At 40.5% G+C, this 17,655-nt stretch overlaps 1 protein-coding gene across 1 annotated transcript; it reads right to left on the reverse strand.

Moving 5' to 3' along the window:
• Positions 1 to 5,141: 5,141 nt before the first annotated feature.
• Positions 5,142 to 11,875, reverse strand: LOC117264871 (solute carrier family 22 member 13-like). The gene is made up of 10 exons (XM_033639166.2): positions 11,416 to 11,875; positions 11,131 to 11,234; positions 8,495 to 8,649; positions 7,164 to 7,335; positions 6,498 to 6,618; positions 6,311 to 6,405; positions 6,014 to 6,228; positions 5,770 to 5,878; positions 5,488 to 5,682; positions 5,142 to 5,394 (listed from the first exon to the last, which is right to left on the reverse strand). Exons 1-10 carry the CDS (start codon positions 11,842 to 11,844, stop codon positions 5,322 to 5,324), a joined length of 1,668 nt encoding a protein of 555 aa, XP_033495057.2. The 5' UTR covers positions 11,845 to 11,875; the 3' UTR covers positions 5,142 to 5,321.
• Between the last annotated feature and the right edge of the window lie 5,780 nt (positions 11,876 to 17,655).

The raw sequence follows: 17,655 nt of genomic DNA on the forward strand, positions 1-17,655 counted from the left end.
TGATATAGCCCTGGGTTTAACTCATCTTTTATCAGGGAACAACACTTGTTACAACTTCATCCACCGTAAAAGTTAATTTGGATAAACTAATAAAATGAGAAATAACACAGATAATGGCAATACAGGGTAACTTTACTCACCTCAGCTTCAACTTGTAAAGCCATAAAATGCAGTGAGGATACTATCACTATCCAATATCTGGTATGGAGCCTTAATCAGGAGGGAACATGAGGTCAGGCATTGTCAAAAGTTAGAAAAATAAAACCTCCAGTTGGTAACAGGAGTTAACTGGGTGGGCCTCGACAAGGCTGCTTTTTCAAGATAAGAGCTCCCAGTTGGTAACAGGAGTTTCACAGGTGCTCCTATCAACATGTAGCTAAATTTGCAGTGCTTCCTTTTCAAAGGGCAATGTGAGAGACACTAACAATATAACTGACCTTGGTCATTAATATTTAACTTAGCATAATTATGTGTTATGTGGTACTTGCATTCATCTTTTAGTAGGAAACAACAGCTGATTCACTGTCCCGCCAATTGTAAAATTTGGGATAGTGTGTCAATAAATGAGCACCAACACAGATAATGACAATAACACCACTTAAGGGGAAGCACAAATTACATAACGCACTGGTTCCCAAGTGAAGGCTCACGGTCCAAAAGTGTGTTGCGGATCCATTCTGAATGGACCACAAGTGACTTGTAAACGTGTCACATTTGTAAAAAGACACACTTTATTTTGAAGTATGGTGAATTTCAGGCACAAAGATTTTATTTTGAAGTCCCGTTTCCTGCTGTAGAGTGAGTGAATAACAACTACTTAACAGAGTCAGCAAACTAGCTCAACAACATGGCGAAACACAGTTCTGACACTGAATATAATAAACTGCGTGGACCTTGAACAAATAACTAAGGAGAAATCTGGACCCCGTGGCTGGACCAGTTGGGAACCACTGACATAAGATGCTAGCAGAGGGACCACAATGACATACAGGAGACAATGACAGAGGAAATAGTACAAACATAAATCAAACAGACTACCAACACATTCAGACCTACAATATGGAGCCTATAACAGTAAAAACGAAAGGTTCAGTACAGTCAAAAGCCAGAGCAGAAGAATCAATGAAGATGTGAAAAGACTGCTGAGGCTGCCACAGTGAAATCCCAATTGCCTCCTTGTGTGAACAAGGGGCAGTCGGTGGCATCAGTGCAGCAGTACAAGTATCTGGGCACTGTCTCAGATTACAAGTTGAATTTTGACGTGAACACTGACAGCATCTGTAAGAAGGCAAACCAACGGCCATTCTTTTTAAGGAAGACTTAAAAAGGAAGACGTTCAATGTAAATGGGACAATCATGCAATTGTTCTATTCTGCTTTTATTGAGTCCGTTCTTTCTTTTAACAGTGTCTGTTGGGTTTGGTAATCTGAGCCTTGAAAACAAGAACAAGTTGGAAAAAGTGGTCAAGTTGTGCTGTAAGGTCACTGGTGTTACTTTGAATAGCCTACAGCATCTGTATGAAGAGAGGGTCACCTCTAATGCTCGGTCAATTGTCTCACGCTCTCAACAACCCCCGCATGTTGAGTTTCAGATGCTTCCAACAGGGCGGAGATTTTGCCTCCTTAAATGTAGCACTAAGCTTTACAGATCATCCTTTGTTCCATCTGCTATCACGTATCTTATCCCTGACAGTGTGTAATTGGAGATTCTGTGTGTTATGTATTGTACTGTCTGTTTTATTTTACTTATGACTACTGTCTGTATCCCAAATTGACCCCCAGGGACATTAATACCTTACCTTACCTTACCTTACCTTACCTCGCCTCACCTCACCTCACCTCACCTCACGGGGGCAGCACTTGATGACAGGAATATTACACACACAGGCGATGTTACTGTTTACACATCAAGTCGACATGGAGCAGCATAAGCATTCATTTGCGGTTGTGTTTATGGCTATATAACACATGTAAATCCACCAGCTCTCAAGAAAAATATATATGTTTTTTTGCTACTAAATGTTCCACTATGTTCACCAGCTAGTCGCTAACTTTATGTGTCAAGGATGTCTTGATGTAATTAGTATCATTGTGATATGGCATATCAAAATGTGTTCATTATTTTCTATAACCGACCAAATGCCTTGGCGAGCATACTGTCCAGAGTATTAGAACAGATTCTTTTAGATAGGCTTCAAGCATACTTAATAACTACTGATAACCAATTTGGTTTTAAAAATAAACACAGCACAGATTTGTGTATATATGCTCTGAAGGAGGTTGTTAGTAAGTACAGTAGACATAACACTCCAGTGTTTATGTGTTTTCTGGATGCATCTAAAGCATTCGACCGTGTCAATCATTGTAAATTGTTTTTAAAATTGCAAGAGCGAGGGGTCCCTCCATATCTCATAAGGATCTTGCAATTTTGGTATTTACATCAAACGATGTGGGTCAAATGGGGTAGAACCACATCTGCATCATTCCTGGTGACCAATGGCGTTCGACAGGGTGTAATACTTTCACCTGTTCTTTTTAATTTATATATGGACGATCTTTTTAAAGAGTTAAAAGCATGTAAGACTGGATGTATGGTAGGGGGGAGTCTCATCAACCATCTGATGTATGGTGATGATATAGTTGTCCTGTCCTTGTAGTGCTGGTTTACAACAACCGCTCAGAGTGTGCTCGGGATATGGTGTGCAGTTCGACATTAAGTTTAACTCTTAAAAGAGTGTTGTGATGATTTTTAAAACTAAAGAATACCAGAAGTTGAACTTTACGTTGTTCCTTCTGTCTGATCAAGTACTAAATGTAGTGAATAAGGTAAGATACTTGGGTCACATCATCAGAGATGATTTATGTGATGATTATGATGATGTGCAGCGCCAGTGTTGTAAATTGTATGCGCCAGCGAACATGCTGGCACGCAAATTCCATATGTGCACTGATGATGTTAAAATAGTCCTCTTCAGATCTTACTGCACACCACTCTATACAGCACACTTGTGGTGTAGTTACAGTAAAGCCAAAATGAAAAAGCTTCAGGTGGCATATAACGATGCTTTTAGAATACTGCTTAAGCTTCCAAGGTGTACAAGTGCGAGCCAAATGTTTGTGAGCAGTAATGTCCCCACTTTTTATGCATTGTTGAGAAATTTTATGGTTAAATTTATCTGTAGACAATCTGACTCAGATAACAAAGTTATCCAGGTCCTGGTTGAGCCTGCATGGAGTGACACTACATATTCTTCCTGTTTCTGGAAGCACTGGAGTAAATGTTTGTATGTGTTTTAGCTATTGTAGCTTATGAATTTTTGTACTGTTTTTATTGTCATGATTGTTTCTCTGTCTGTTTTTTTTATTTGTGTCTATATGGACCATACTGGTCTGAAATAAAAATAAAGTATAAGATTCGACAGTCAACTCATTGCAACCGAAATACATACAGAGGGAAAACATCCACAGGAAAAGACAAACACAGTGTTCATTATTCAATAATACCTTCAGGTGAGAAAACTCAAATAAGTGCATAGCAAATATACATACAGTACAGGCCAAAAGTTTGGACACACCTTCTCATTCAATGCGTTTTCTTTATTTTCATGACTATTTACATTGTAGATTCTCACTGAAGGCATCAAAACTATGAATGAACACATGTGGAGTTATGTACTTAACAAAAAAAGGTGAAATAACTGAAAACATGTTTTATATTCTAGTTTCTTCAAAATAGCCACCCTTTGCTCTGATTACTGCTTTGCACACTCTTGGCATTCTCTCCATGAGCTTCAAGAGGTAGTCACCTGAAATGGTTTCCACTTCACAGGTGTGCCTTATCAGGGTTAATTAGTGGAATTTCTTGCTTTATCAATGGGGTTGGGACCATCAGTTGTGTTGTGCAGAAGTCAGGTTAATACACAGCCGACAGCCCTATTGGACAACTGTTAAAATTCATATTATGGCAAGAACCAATCAGCTAACTAAAGAAAAACCAGTGGCCATCATTACTTTAAGAAATGAAGGTCAGTCAGTCCGGAAAATTGCAAAAACTTTAAATGTGTCCCCAAGTGGAGTCGCAAAAACCATCAAGCGCTACAACCAAACTGGCACACATGAGGACCGACCCAGGAAAGGAAGACCAAGAGTCACCTCTGCTTCTGAGGATAAGTTCATCCGAGTCACCAGCCTCAGAAATCGCAAGTTAACAGCAGCTCAGATCAGAGACCAGATGAATGCCACACAGAGTTCTAGCAGCAGACCCATCTCTAGAACAACTGTTAAGAGGAGACTGCGCCAATCAGGCCTTCATGGTCAAATAGCTGCTAGAAAACCACTGCTAAGGAGAGGCAACAAGCAGAAGAGATTTGTTTGGGCCAAGAAACACAAGGAATGGACATTAGACCAGTGGAAATCTGTGCTTTGGTCTGATGAGTCCAAATTTGAGATCTTTGGTTCCAACCGCCGTGTCTTTGTGAGACGCAGAAAAGGTGAACGGATGGATTCCACATGCCTGGTTCCCACTGTGAAGCATGGAGGAGGAGGTGTGATGGTGTGGGGGTGTTTTGCTGGTGACACTGTTGGGGATTTATTCAAAATTGAAGGCACACTGAACCAGCATGGCTACCACAGCATCCTGCAGCGACATGCCATCCCATCCGGTTTGCGTTTAGTTGGACGATCATTTATTTTTCAACAGGACAATGACCCCAAACACACCTCCAGGCTGTGTAAGGGCTATTTGACCAAGAAGGAGAGTGATGGAGTGCTGCGGCAGATGACCTGGCCTCCACAGTCACCGGACCTGAACCCAATCCAGATGGTTTGGGGTGAGCTGGACCGCAGAGTGAAGGCAAAGGGGCCAACAAGTGCTAAACACCTCTGGGAACTCCTTCAAGACTGTTGGAAAACCATTTCAGGTGACTACCTCTTGAAGCTCATGGAGAGAATGCCAAGAGTGTGCAAAGCAGTAATCAGAGCAAAGGGTGGCTATTTTGAAGAAACTAGAATATAAAACATGTTTTCAGTTATTTCACCTTTTTTTGTTAAGTACATAACTCCACATGTGTTCATTCATAGTTTTGATGCCTTCAGTGAGAATCTACAATGTAAATAGTCATGAAAATAAAGAAAACGCATTGAATGAGAAGGTGTGTCCAAACTTTTGGCCTGTACTGTATATATAATTTAATGTGTTGACAAATCCCAGCTTTAAAACGGTCTACAACTTCTGTGGTAGTAAAACATTTTTAACAGATTTTAACAACAAAAAATAAAATTATGTTAAACACGATTCTGTGAAAAGCAACACGTCCATATAAATTACATCTTTGTGCTCTTTCCTGAATTTTCCTCTTTCGTAACAGATCCCATCTCAGGACCATTCTCAAGTTTTCTGTAATGAAAAACAAAAATATCATTATTTAATTGCTCTTAGTTTTCTGTAAGCAGAATAAGCACTCTGCTTCGAAAGAATTCTTCAACTCACTTGAGTTCAGCGTGGTCCTGCAGTTCAACATTCAGGGTTTCAGGCAGTAATAAAGAGGAACCTGCAGCAACAATGGGGACGCTGCCATATATCAGCATGGGGATGGTGGAATGGTGGGTGCCCAGAAGCCTGATCAGTGGAGCGAGGATGCCCGCCACACGAGCACACATGGAGTTTAGACCTACACCATTCTGCCTACCAGTATACATAATGGACTTGTCAGCAACATGTAACAATAGCAAACGGATTTATGCGTTACCTCTGGGACATTACCTACCTTACCTTAGAGTGGTGGGGTATAATTCTGCAGTATAGACATAGATAATGGCAAAACTGGCAGTGGCAGCGAATTTTCCCAGTACGGCTATGACTGTGACCACCACAGGAAGGTCTGATGGACAAATAATAAATCAGACAAAAACACATACAAATTTGTGACACATATAAATCAAGTATACATGTAAATGCAAAGACAGATTACAACATACTATTATTAATATTATAATATCATTATTGTACAAATTACCTTCAGGAACACCAAGTATCCCAAGACAAGCAGCGCCTCCAAACAACAGGGTCCCTGATAGAATCAATTTCCTCCCAAAGCGCTGGATAAGAGGCAAACTGCCCAGACGTGCAGGAACTTCTACTGCACCAAAGATGAACTGTGTGAGGTAGATATTCACTCCGAAATTACCAACATTCAGGCTCAGTCCATAGAATAGCAGACTTGTTGCAAACCTATAAACAGAGTGGAAGACATATCTTCAGGTATGACTGTAGATGTGGTTGAAAGGTAGTTGTGGTTGAAATGAATACTCACCACACGAAGCTCATTATGATTGCACGTTTTCTCAGATATGATAACCTGAAGATGTCCAACATGCTTCCTCTTTTGGATGTTTCCTCGACCTCCAGCTAAACAGTGCAGGTGGAATATATTAACATTTTTTCGGGGCTTTATGGTGTTTGGTATTGGGTGTAGCCAAAGTGAGTTTGACACAGCTCACCTTGTCTAGCAGATCTTCCGGGACCTTCCTCCCGTTCACCTTGGCTGCCCTGTGGACTTCCTTTATAGCCTGCTCCTTCCTGCCCTGGGTGATGAGCCAGCGAGCTGACTCTGGGAGAATCCTAATTGACATACAGGTCAACGATCATGAACTACCCATAATGTACACTTTCTTTAATTTTTTCTATGGCTAAAATCAACCCAGTCTCACTCCGAAGTCATCGAAATCTGGCGCTTGGGTGGTGACTTGCGGTGTCAGACACTGACGAAGATAGCTGTCCTTTAACGTCAGCATGATATGTGGCCGGTTGCCATTATAGGTTAATGGGACTCGATGGCTTCAGGGGAAAACACAGTATGACAAGAACAAAAGTTAAGGCGGGGAAAGTCTGAGTAAGGCAGGTGGGAGAGGTGGTGGATGGGTCCAACAAACATCGACCTTCACCTGGGAGAGCAGTGTTCATGTCCAGGCATAACAGGCATAATTTGACACAGCCTCCCAGAACGTTGTCAACCAAAGCACCCAGGGTACCTTTCATGTTGTATCTGGACGTGGAAGGTCCATGACCAAACGTCGATATGTGACGAAGTCAGAGTGAGAATGTGTTGCTAAAATGGAGATTCACATCTGAAACATTACAACCAAGTGGTCTAAGTGGCTGCTGACCAGTAAAAGATTCCCAGGACAAGCAGAAGAGGGCAGTATAGCACCAGCTGCAGGATCCTCCAGTTGCGGATCAAATAGGCCATTCCAGACAACAGCATCAGTCCCAGAGGATAAGTAGAGTGGCAGATGATGGTGCAGAATGCAAACTTGGAGGAGTCACTCCACTCTCCACCTTCAAAGCAATAACACAGACAGAAATGGTATCATTTAAAGTTAACCACAGAAAAGAAGCAAGCAACATTATACTCCCTTCTCTTTTTATTAATTCAACTGTATTTAGACAACTTTCAGTCAAATGTATGCATGCTTCCGTAATGCAAAAGTAGCAGGTAAAGGCAAGTACAAACCAAGCAGCAACCTCTGGGGCTGTAAATTAAGCTAATTTGGAAGTGCCAAAAGCTGCAGTTCCCCTAATGGCCACAAGCCAGTCAATCCCCATAGACCCCCATGTTAAAATGACAACTTTACAGCAGAAATAAACATGTTTACAGCCTGGTACAAAAAAACAGTTTTGTCTCTATAGCTAATTTCCCCCTTAATGACATCTGTACAGGGGATTTTACATATATATAACTCAGTGGCTGGCCAAGTGACAGGCTGTCTGCCGATTTTGTCCTTATCTTTTTAGTAGATCCACCCCTCACTCCTCCACAGCGCCAGCCTCTCACCCAAATTTGGCCACTTCTGGCTCCAAAAAATCAAGATGGCGACGACGAGTTTTAATGAAGGCTTCATGTTTAAAGTGGTGCACATGTTAAGAGGAAATAAACTTAATCTCAAAATTCCAACCACTTGCTTTTTTTATTAACAGCATTTACTTAAACTTTTACTTTCAAAACTTAACTACATTTAATATCATAAAATTACTTAAAGACTTTTACTCAAGTAACATTTTAATAGGTGACTTTAACTTCTACCAAAGTGCTTTTCTGCTGAGATAGCTGTACTTTTATTCAAGTATAGCTTCCAGGTGCTTCAGCCACCACTGGCAACTTGCAGGTCAAACCATCAACCATCAGTGACTTCCTGTTGAATTTTCCAAATAACGCTCTGGGTATGCACCTTGCTAAATTAAGGCACTTTGTTTTGCTTTTGGCGCCCCCTGGTGGTGGTATGAAAAAGATACTGTGGTAGACAGCAATGCAATGCAATGTTTGCAAATTAAAGAAATCTATCATTTGAATGCAGTCACCGTTTGTAGTAACAATAATGCTTTTTAAATGGCAAAATCTTCCTAAAGGAGAAATGAAGCCATTTTTTTCTGAAGCCCAGACAACCCATGGTTCAAGACAGACCCAGACAGAAATTTAAATCCTGAACATTTTACCTACCTATCACAAATGCATTCACAAGAACGCCTGAAACGGAGATGCCACCTAAAAATTTGAGGACCATATAAACATAGATGTTGGGTGAGAAAGCAGTTCCAGCACCAAACAGCATTAGGAGAAGTAGTGACAGCAAGACCACGAAGCGCCGGCCAAACCTATAAAGAGTAGAGAAGAGCTGTATAAGGATGTATATAAATGTTTTCCAGCTATATGTTGAGCACCATATGCACTGCTCAAAAAAGAAAAAAAAAGAGAACACTTAAATCACACATTAGATCTGAACGAATTAATCAAGTTGAAAATCTGTACTGATGTAAATTATATGATTTGTTGACAAAACAACGTAGCAACTGTCAATAAAACCCCAAATCATCAACCCACTGAGGGCTGGATTCAAAATCACTGAAAATCAAAGTAAAAAATTGAAATCACAGGTTGATCCAACTTGTGTGAATTTTATCACGTCAACTCATAATGTGACTCAATAGTGTGTACGGCCCCCGGGTGCCTGTATGCACTCCTGACAACGTCTGAGCATGCTTCTGATGAGTCAGCGTATGGTGTCCTGGGGGATCTCCTCCCAGACCTGAGTCAGGGCATCAGTGAGCGCGTTTACATGCACACTAATAAACCGATCATTATCTGATTTCTGGAGTTACCTGATTATTCAAGTGGTCATGTAAACAGCATAATCCGATAGGCTTTATTAGATAAAAGCCATTATCTGATTATGAGAAATCAGATAAACACACCTAGCTTTTTCCCCAATAGTCAGATTATTCAGTGCATGTATACCCTTTAATCTGGTTTCTTTCGGGTTTTGCTATTTTATACTCCCTCTCCACTACATTTTAGAGGGAAATATTGTACTTTCTACTCCACTACGTTATTCTGACAGCTTTTGTTTCCTTTCAGATAAAGATTTTACACAAAATAATATATTTTTATACTCTGTGTTTAAATTGTCACTTTTATTTTATCTCACTTATATGTTATGCACTTTGTGTGACAAGTTTATATACAGTACACTTGTATATTGCACTTTGCAGTACTTTTACTCCGAATCTACCCAAAGTATGTAAAATTGGCTCCACATTGATAAACTACACATTAGAATGCTCTCACATGTATTTGTTAATGATAAAAACAAACAGTACTGTAAGAATATAAGCTATCAGAATGATGAGTGCTTTACTTTGCAAATATATGACTTGCATACTTTGAGGTTTTTCAAGGATATGTGTACCTGCTGTAACAGGAAGTTTGAGTTTTATGTCATGTACTTGAGGAGAAATCCAACTGAAGGACTGAATCATGTAAACCAGGTTTTTCTGATTATCAGATTATTGAAGTGCACGTAAACGCGTCAAATCGGATTATTACCATTACCTGATTATTCCCAGTTATCTGATTATTGTGCGCATGTAACCGTGCTCAGTGAGCTCCTGGACAGTCCATGGCTGTACTTGCCAGCGTTGAATGCACGGTACATAATGTCCCGTAGGTGCTCAATTGGATTTAGGTCAGGGTGATGAAAGGGCCAGTCAATGGCATCAATGCCTTCGTCATCCAGGAACTGCCTACACACTCTGGCCACATGAGGCCAGGCATTGTCCGGCACCAGGAGGAACCCAGGTCCTATTACACCAGCGTAAGGTCTGACAATCACTTTGAGGATTTCATCCTGCTACCTCACAGCAGTCAGGTTACCATTGGCTATGACACAAAGGTCTGTGTGACCTTCTGAGGATATGCCTCCCCAGACCATCACTGACCTACCGTTAAACCAGTCATGCTGGATGATGTTACAGGCAGCATAACGGTCACCACGGCGTCTCCAGACTCTTTCACACCTGTCACATGTGCTCAGTGTGAACCTGCTCTCATCTGTGAAGTGAACAGGGCACCAATGGTGGACCTGCCAGTTCTGGTGTTCTCTGGCAAATGACAATGGTGCTGCATGGTGCTGGGCTGTGAGCACAGGTCCCACTAGAGGGCACTGGAACCTCATGGAGTCTGTTTCTGACAGTTTGGTCAGAAACATGCACACCAGTAGCCTGCTGGAGGTCATTCTGTAGAGCTCTGGCAGTGCTCCTCCTGTTCCTCCTCCTCACACAGAGGAGCAGATACCGGTCCTTCTGCTGGATTGATGTCCTTCTATGGCCCTGTCCAGCTCTCCTCGTGTTATAGCCGGTCTTCTGGTGATGACTGGGCTGCAGGTACCGCCTCATGCTACCAGTAGTGACATGGACACTAGCAGAACACAAAACTAGACAAGAATCAATGAGGAAGAATGAGGAGAGACCAATTGTCTGCGGCCACCACATGTAAAACCATTCCCTTTTTAGAGGTTGTCTTGCTTTTGCCTCTCCATTGCACCTGTTGTCACTTTCATCTGCACCAAAGCAGGTGAAACTGATTCACAATCACTTGTGATCCTAAATGGACAGATTGATATCCCAGAAGTTTATCTGACTTAGTGTTAAACTGTGACGATTAAGCGTTCCCTTAATTTTCTTGAGCAGAGTAGTTCATTTTAGCAAATTCACAGCACATAAAGAAGTTTCTTTGAAAGCAAACTTGTTTCTGTTCAATTTTTAGTTACAACTGGAGTAAAGGTGGGAGTAAATGTGTACCTGTCAGCCATCTGCCCCAACACCAGCGCTCCTACCAGGAGACCGGCCATGTAGATGGACTGTGAAACTTCAATAAAGCTGCTCCTTACACACACCAGATTGAACTGATAACAGGAAGCATGGTGGAACGAGACCAAAGAAAAACATACTAAATTTAATTTGTTAGTTTTTAGATTTCCATTTTCACAGACTTAATAGTAGGAAAAAAACAGCCTCACATAAATTACAAGAACAAAGAAATACATTTAATGGAACAGTAAAGTGTGTTAAACAAGTATCACTTACATCTGTGAAAATGCTGGAGGCTCCTTTGGGTCCCTCAAAATCTGTTCCATTTATGCATCCTGTTGTAGTGTTAATCCCATATGCTTGAATAGTTTCCAAATCCAAATCCACAGGTGTGAACATTTTACAGCTTTCATACTTTCCATCCTTGTTGACCGGGATGGTAAGATTTCTTCGTCTCTCATCTGTCAGGTTCGGCCCACGCTCCAAGATCCAGTCAGTGTTACAGTGATGCGGAAAGATCATTCCCGTAAACACCTGACCGATCACATCATAAGCTACAAATATGCTGGGGATGCATAGTAAAGCCACTAACCGTTTCTGAAACAAACCAAACTCCCCAACCTCCTTTAGGATCTGCCTGAAGTTGCTCATATTGATGACTGAATGTTCTCCGAGTGCAGACAGAGACGTAAAAAGGTCTGGCATTAAGCAACATCCTGCCAACAAAAGTCAACTTGACTGTCATCCTGCAAGTTAATGTTTAACAGTCAATCACTGTGTTTTTATGACTTTGCAAGCTGCTATCAGGCTACAGAAATATTAAATAATGGCATGTCAGGATACCTCAGGCTGAAGTCCAGCAGCTCAGGATTTTAAACTACTATGGGTAGTTTTCTCAAGCAAAGTCTGCACTTAATATTAAGTGTGTATAAAGGGCTCAAAGAGTCTTATCAGGAACGCTATTCAAAGTCTAGGTTGAGTGGATACATGGCCTAGATCTCCAATCCAGCAGCTCAGACATTTTCTCTCTATCTGTCTTACAAGCGTCACTGTAGTGCAGTGGTTGGCATTGTTGCCTCACAGCAAGAGGGTTTCCAGTTCAAACCCAGGATGAAGGGTTCAAACCCTGGGGTTGGGGAGTCCTTCTGTGTGGAGTTGCATTGGTTTTCTCGGGGTACTCCGGCTTCCTCCCACAGTCCAAAGACATGCAGTTGAATTGGTGACTCTAAGTTGAGAGTAGGTGTGAATGTGAGTGTGAATAGTCGTCTGTCTCTATGTGTCTGGTGACCTGTCCAAGACGTAGGCTCCAGACTCCCCGAAACCATAACAGGATAAGCGGTTACGGAAATGAATGAAAGAATGTCTTACAGACTGCAACATGAGCAGGGCCACTACTACAAAAACCCAAAGGAGCCCATGTAACACAAGGTGACAGGGTCCAACGACCGTTGGGGTCATACTGCATATGGAGTCATAAACAGGCTGTACCTTGTCAGAATTAGCATATATATAAATATGCTTGTCCACTACATTTTTGAATAAAATATTTTTCCTCCCCATTTTCCTGAGATCACAGTTATGATCTGTTTCTGAGGGCAAAATTGTGCTTAAGAGATCTAACTTTGTGTAATTGCTACATTTTAAAAAATGCCACTCTGGCAATTTAAAAGCCCTATGGACCTAATATCTCTATCAATTATTTCAACACCAGTCAGCCTGTGCAGACAGTTGTGTCATGTGTTCTGTAACTCTGAAAGAGCTTTGTCATAGCTGGGAAAGCAAACTCATGATGTAATCAGGGTCATTTCAACTCAGGGATTTTGATTTTGCTCCAATTTTTCACAAAGATCTGAGACTTCCTCTGTGCACTCACAGCTTATTTCTCTCAATCTGTGGTTGCAAATTTGTTAAAATCTTTAGTAGTGAGCACTTCTCAATTTCTAAGATAATCCATCCACCTGACAGGTGTGGTATTTGCTTCAGACAAAAGAATCAGTCAGTATCTGGAGTTGGTGCAGATGCTGGATGTGGAGGTCCTGTACTGGTGTGTGTGGTTGCGCCGTAATTTCTCGGAAGCCACACCGCACGGCTTATGGTATTAAAATGAACACAAATCTCACTGGCAACAACTTGGCAAAACCTCTGCCAGTTGTACACTCCTTCAAAACGTGACACTGAGACACTGTGACATTTGGCATGTGTTGTGTGATAAAACTGTAAATTTTAGAGTGGCTTTTTACTGAGACCATATGAAGGCAGGCATGTAGTCATGCTGTATAACCAGCATCTTGATGTCACACCTGTCAGGTGGATGGAAATTTTAACTTAAAACCAACATACCTGGTAAATGACCATGTCTCCCAAGCTTTATGTCCCGAAATACATAACACAAGCTATTTTTACACTCATACATTTAGACTTGTGTAGACTATATTGTATTATATACTAAGGTTGTAACATAGATATGTGGTAATTATTAAATACATGGGTTATTTTTGTGTGACAAAGTTAAAAGGTAATAACAATGGTATATTTAGAAAAGTAATGGCTTATCCTGTTAGGGGTCACAGGGGGACTGGAGCCTATTGCAGCTGACATTGGGCAAGAGGCAGGGTACACCCTGGACAGGTCACCAATCTCTCACAGGGCTGACACAGAGTGTCTGTCTGTATGTGTCAGCCCTGTGATAGTCTGGTTAATGTTTAAATAGCAGGACATAACACTTTCTCTGGGTGGAAGGATTGTAAAAGGACAATTGTAGCAATAAAGACATTGATGACAGTAAACTTGAAGGCAGCAAAAGCAAAAGTGCTCACGTTTGAAACGGTGAAACAGCTGCAAAATAAGAATTACTATTAGAGGAAATATAACGCTTACTTACCTAAAGTTGCTGTGAAGTCAGTTCAGTGTAGGTGCCTGGTCCTCTCTGCAAAATTCATTTTTATAAACATTTATTTATTTATTCACAGGAACAGTTTACTCAAAATGACTTGTGGTGGTGCACATTTTAAAAAATCAGAAAGTGCTTGGAGGAGGCTGATATGCTCATTCTTTATTGATTAAAAATAATCAAGAGAAACATGCTTTGAACTCTAAAACGATCCAAAATAGAGCAAATGAAAGAATGAAAAAACTAAAAACAGGTGGAAAATTCAAATATATTACAGCCTTGATGAGTTATTGCCTGGACAAACTGTTTTTGCTGATCATCTGTTCAGTTGCTACAGCTTTGTTAGACTACATATAAGCCGGACAGAAGAGATGGTTGGAGAGAGGATGAGAACAAAGCCATTAGGTCTTCAACTCCGTTAGAAGCAGGGCTCAATCAACGCAACACACACACACACACACACACACACACACACACACACACACACACACACACACACACACTCAGACGCACACTCACACATTATCCTGTGCTTGTCTGCAGACAGCTGCAGACTAAACCAGGAGAATGGCACCAAATACTGCAGTTGAGAAACTTAAAGTAACATTGGGTTGCTGACTGTTGTCGCTCCACTTGGAGGAGAACACAGGGTCGACACACCTGTATATCTTTATTCAGGTATCTTCACGTGTCACAAGAACTACAATTCAAACACACTGAAAATCTGAATCAAATCCTCAATGTTACATCAAAAAAAAAAAAAAAAAAAAACCCACAAAGAAAAAAAAAACACTTGGTCGTTTTCAATTTAAGGCTAGCGTAAAATTTTAACATGTTTAAAGTCAAAATACAAAAATGTCCTCCTAACATTGTATCTGCAAGCAAAAATAATGCATTCATTTTCATTCAATATGGCATCTGGAGGGTTATGACATTTTCACGTCACCTAATGAAACAGTAAAACCTTGCTGGCATTTCTGATCTACACATTAGAGCAGTATTAAACGAACCTCCCACTGCCGTCGGTGCCAAAAACTGCGAGTTGAACATTCAGTATCAAACCGTGTCACTAATACACAAAAACATCCAGAGGCTAGGCTGTAAGGATGTGACTGCACTGATAACGGCCTTCTGCATCTGAATCACATTTCTGATCGTTCATAACGTCTACAATCACAGCTGTAGGACGTAAAATCTTCATTTTAGCCGTTTAAAAGATGATTAACAAGTGATAAAGCAGCTTCACGACTTCAGAGGTGGATTAAAATAAGTACTGTAAACAGCCTCCACTTGGTATTATTAAGAGCTGGAGACAGATTTGCTGTCACTCAGGTCAAAATTGGGGGAACTTCAAGGTGGCATTAAAGCAGTGCATCAGGACAGCTGTAGCTCCACGGTAAAATATATTCAAACTTCTCAAAAGGCAAAAAGTGAAAACCTTTTTCTTCTTAATGTAAAGATGCGTCATACACGACAGAGTAAGTAACAGTATGTCCAACAGGATGAGTTCAAAGCCAAATTTGCGGTGTCGTCGTCTTCCTTCGCGCATGGCTACAACCCACAGTCGTGTCATAGGACAGAAACAAGGCCGAGAGTGAAACACCCAGTATAAAAACAAATCAAAGCCAAATGTCATTATTTACAGACTAGAGGTTAAATCAAGTACTTATGTTTCATCCACATAAACAAAAATGCACTTAAGTCTTTTTTTTCCTTCCAAATTTAAGAAACTGATTCCAAACAGACACAAACTAATACCAACAGACAGACACATCTGCTCATACAACACGTGTGGTTTCAGCTGACGCGAGACGTTTTCACTTTATTATAATTTTAACATATAATCAGGCCAGTGTCCTGTGTGAAATGAGAGGAGGCAAATTTAGAAACGGTAAAAATGAAGACAGAAGTTTTTCCCTAATCATCTAAGTTTCACAAATTAGGAACATTTGTTGACCTTAATATCAATTTGAATTACTGGACAATCTGTATGTGTAATAATTTCACACCAGCTCCATTAAATTGTCTCACAGTTATCGCTTTCATCAGGAGACTGTGCTTTTAATCACTCTGGTTGTATCAATATTTAAAAGGATAAGACTGGAAATATTCACAACTTTCTGAATTGTGTTGTTGTTGCCCAAATACTATTAACGATATATAACCGGGTATGTTTACATGCACATTAATATTCCACTATTATTCCAAATATGACAGTATTCTGAATTTGAGACAGGTCATGTAAAGACACAGATTCTGAATTTATCGTTTTTTAATCAAGACATGTGGGATATACTGGTATTATTCAGGTTTTATTAGCATTTGGGCACGTATATAGTGAATTTGGAATCTCAACTGAGGTTTTTACCTCAGTTTTTACTTGTCTGTTTCTCGTCGGCTCTGTGCATTGTCATGGATATGTTGTACACAAACCAACTTGTCAACAGTTTGCAGTGCTGGGATAGAGATGCAAGAACAGCCCACATTTCTGGTCAAGAAAAAAGAAACACACCTAAATTTAAACACTGTATAAGACTTGAATATCAACAATTTGTTGGCTATGCACAAAAATCGAAACGCCGGCCTTTTCAAGAAGGTGGTTGAAGAAATGAAAGATGGAGGCTGCGTTCACTGGTCCAACCGGTCCGCCACTGGTGGAAAATTTTTAAAAAATTTGATTTTGTAGTAAAGAAGCTCCACTGTTCTACATTTTGACGTGATAAGCGACATGTTAGAGCATGTTAATAGGAATATTGGTTGAATATTCACTTTCATTAGTCATTAACAGCTTAGTAGGATTCTTTCAAAATAAGGGCGGAAAACGGAGTATCTCGTGCATGTAAACGTAGTAATTGAGCGACACCTTTGTTCATGAGGAGCATGGGCACTGTCTTTATTCTGGGTCAATCCCACATACACCATCCTGCTGCTGTGGTCACTAGAGCGCCAAATGTATTAATCCGCAGCTGAAAATAGTCCCCAACAAATAAACTACTTAATTTTGTTTGAGTAATATTTGATAAAAGCTACAGTGCCCAGCTGTTTTAAGAAATTATTTATATACAGACTATGTTGGTTTTGGTCTTTTCACTGCGTTTGTCGACAATAAGAAAACAGAATAAAACTAGCCTTACCCTTTAAAGATTGTTACTGATAGGAGTGTTCACATCGTTCTGATGGAGTGGTTTCACGCTACATTTGTTAAGTACATTAGTCCCCTAAATTAGAACTCTAGTTGGCATTACAAGCTGCATCTTACCTCCTCTCAAAATAAAGTAAAAAGTTTAACACAAGCAGTTGAAACCACATTTGTACATTTCAGACAACATAATGCTCCATATGGTAACTGGGGACGTCCCCAAAAAACGTGCATTCAGTAGTTCTGATGAATATAAGGCATTGTTACACTTATCAGGATTCAAGGGCGTTAGTTCAGATTGTGCAAATGCATCACATATTAGAGAGAAAAAAATAATGACAAGATGAGGGAGACCAGAATGGAAAACTGTTTGTTGTAGATATTTGCATCCTTCTACATATACGCTGTAAACTTTTTTTTGAGTGATTCTTATACTGTACGCTCTGATACTTCAGCCGACCACATCATTCGACGAGGCGTCGTCGTA

Source organism: Epinephelus lanceolatus, chromosome 20 (genome assembly GCF_041903045.1).
Source record: "Epinephelus lanceolatus isolate andai-2023 chromosome 20, ASM4190304v1, whole genome shotgun sequence".
Taxonomy (NCBI): domain Eukaryota; kingdom Metazoa; phylum Chordata; class Actinopteri; order Perciformes; family Serranidae; genus Epinephelus; species Epinephelus lanceolatus.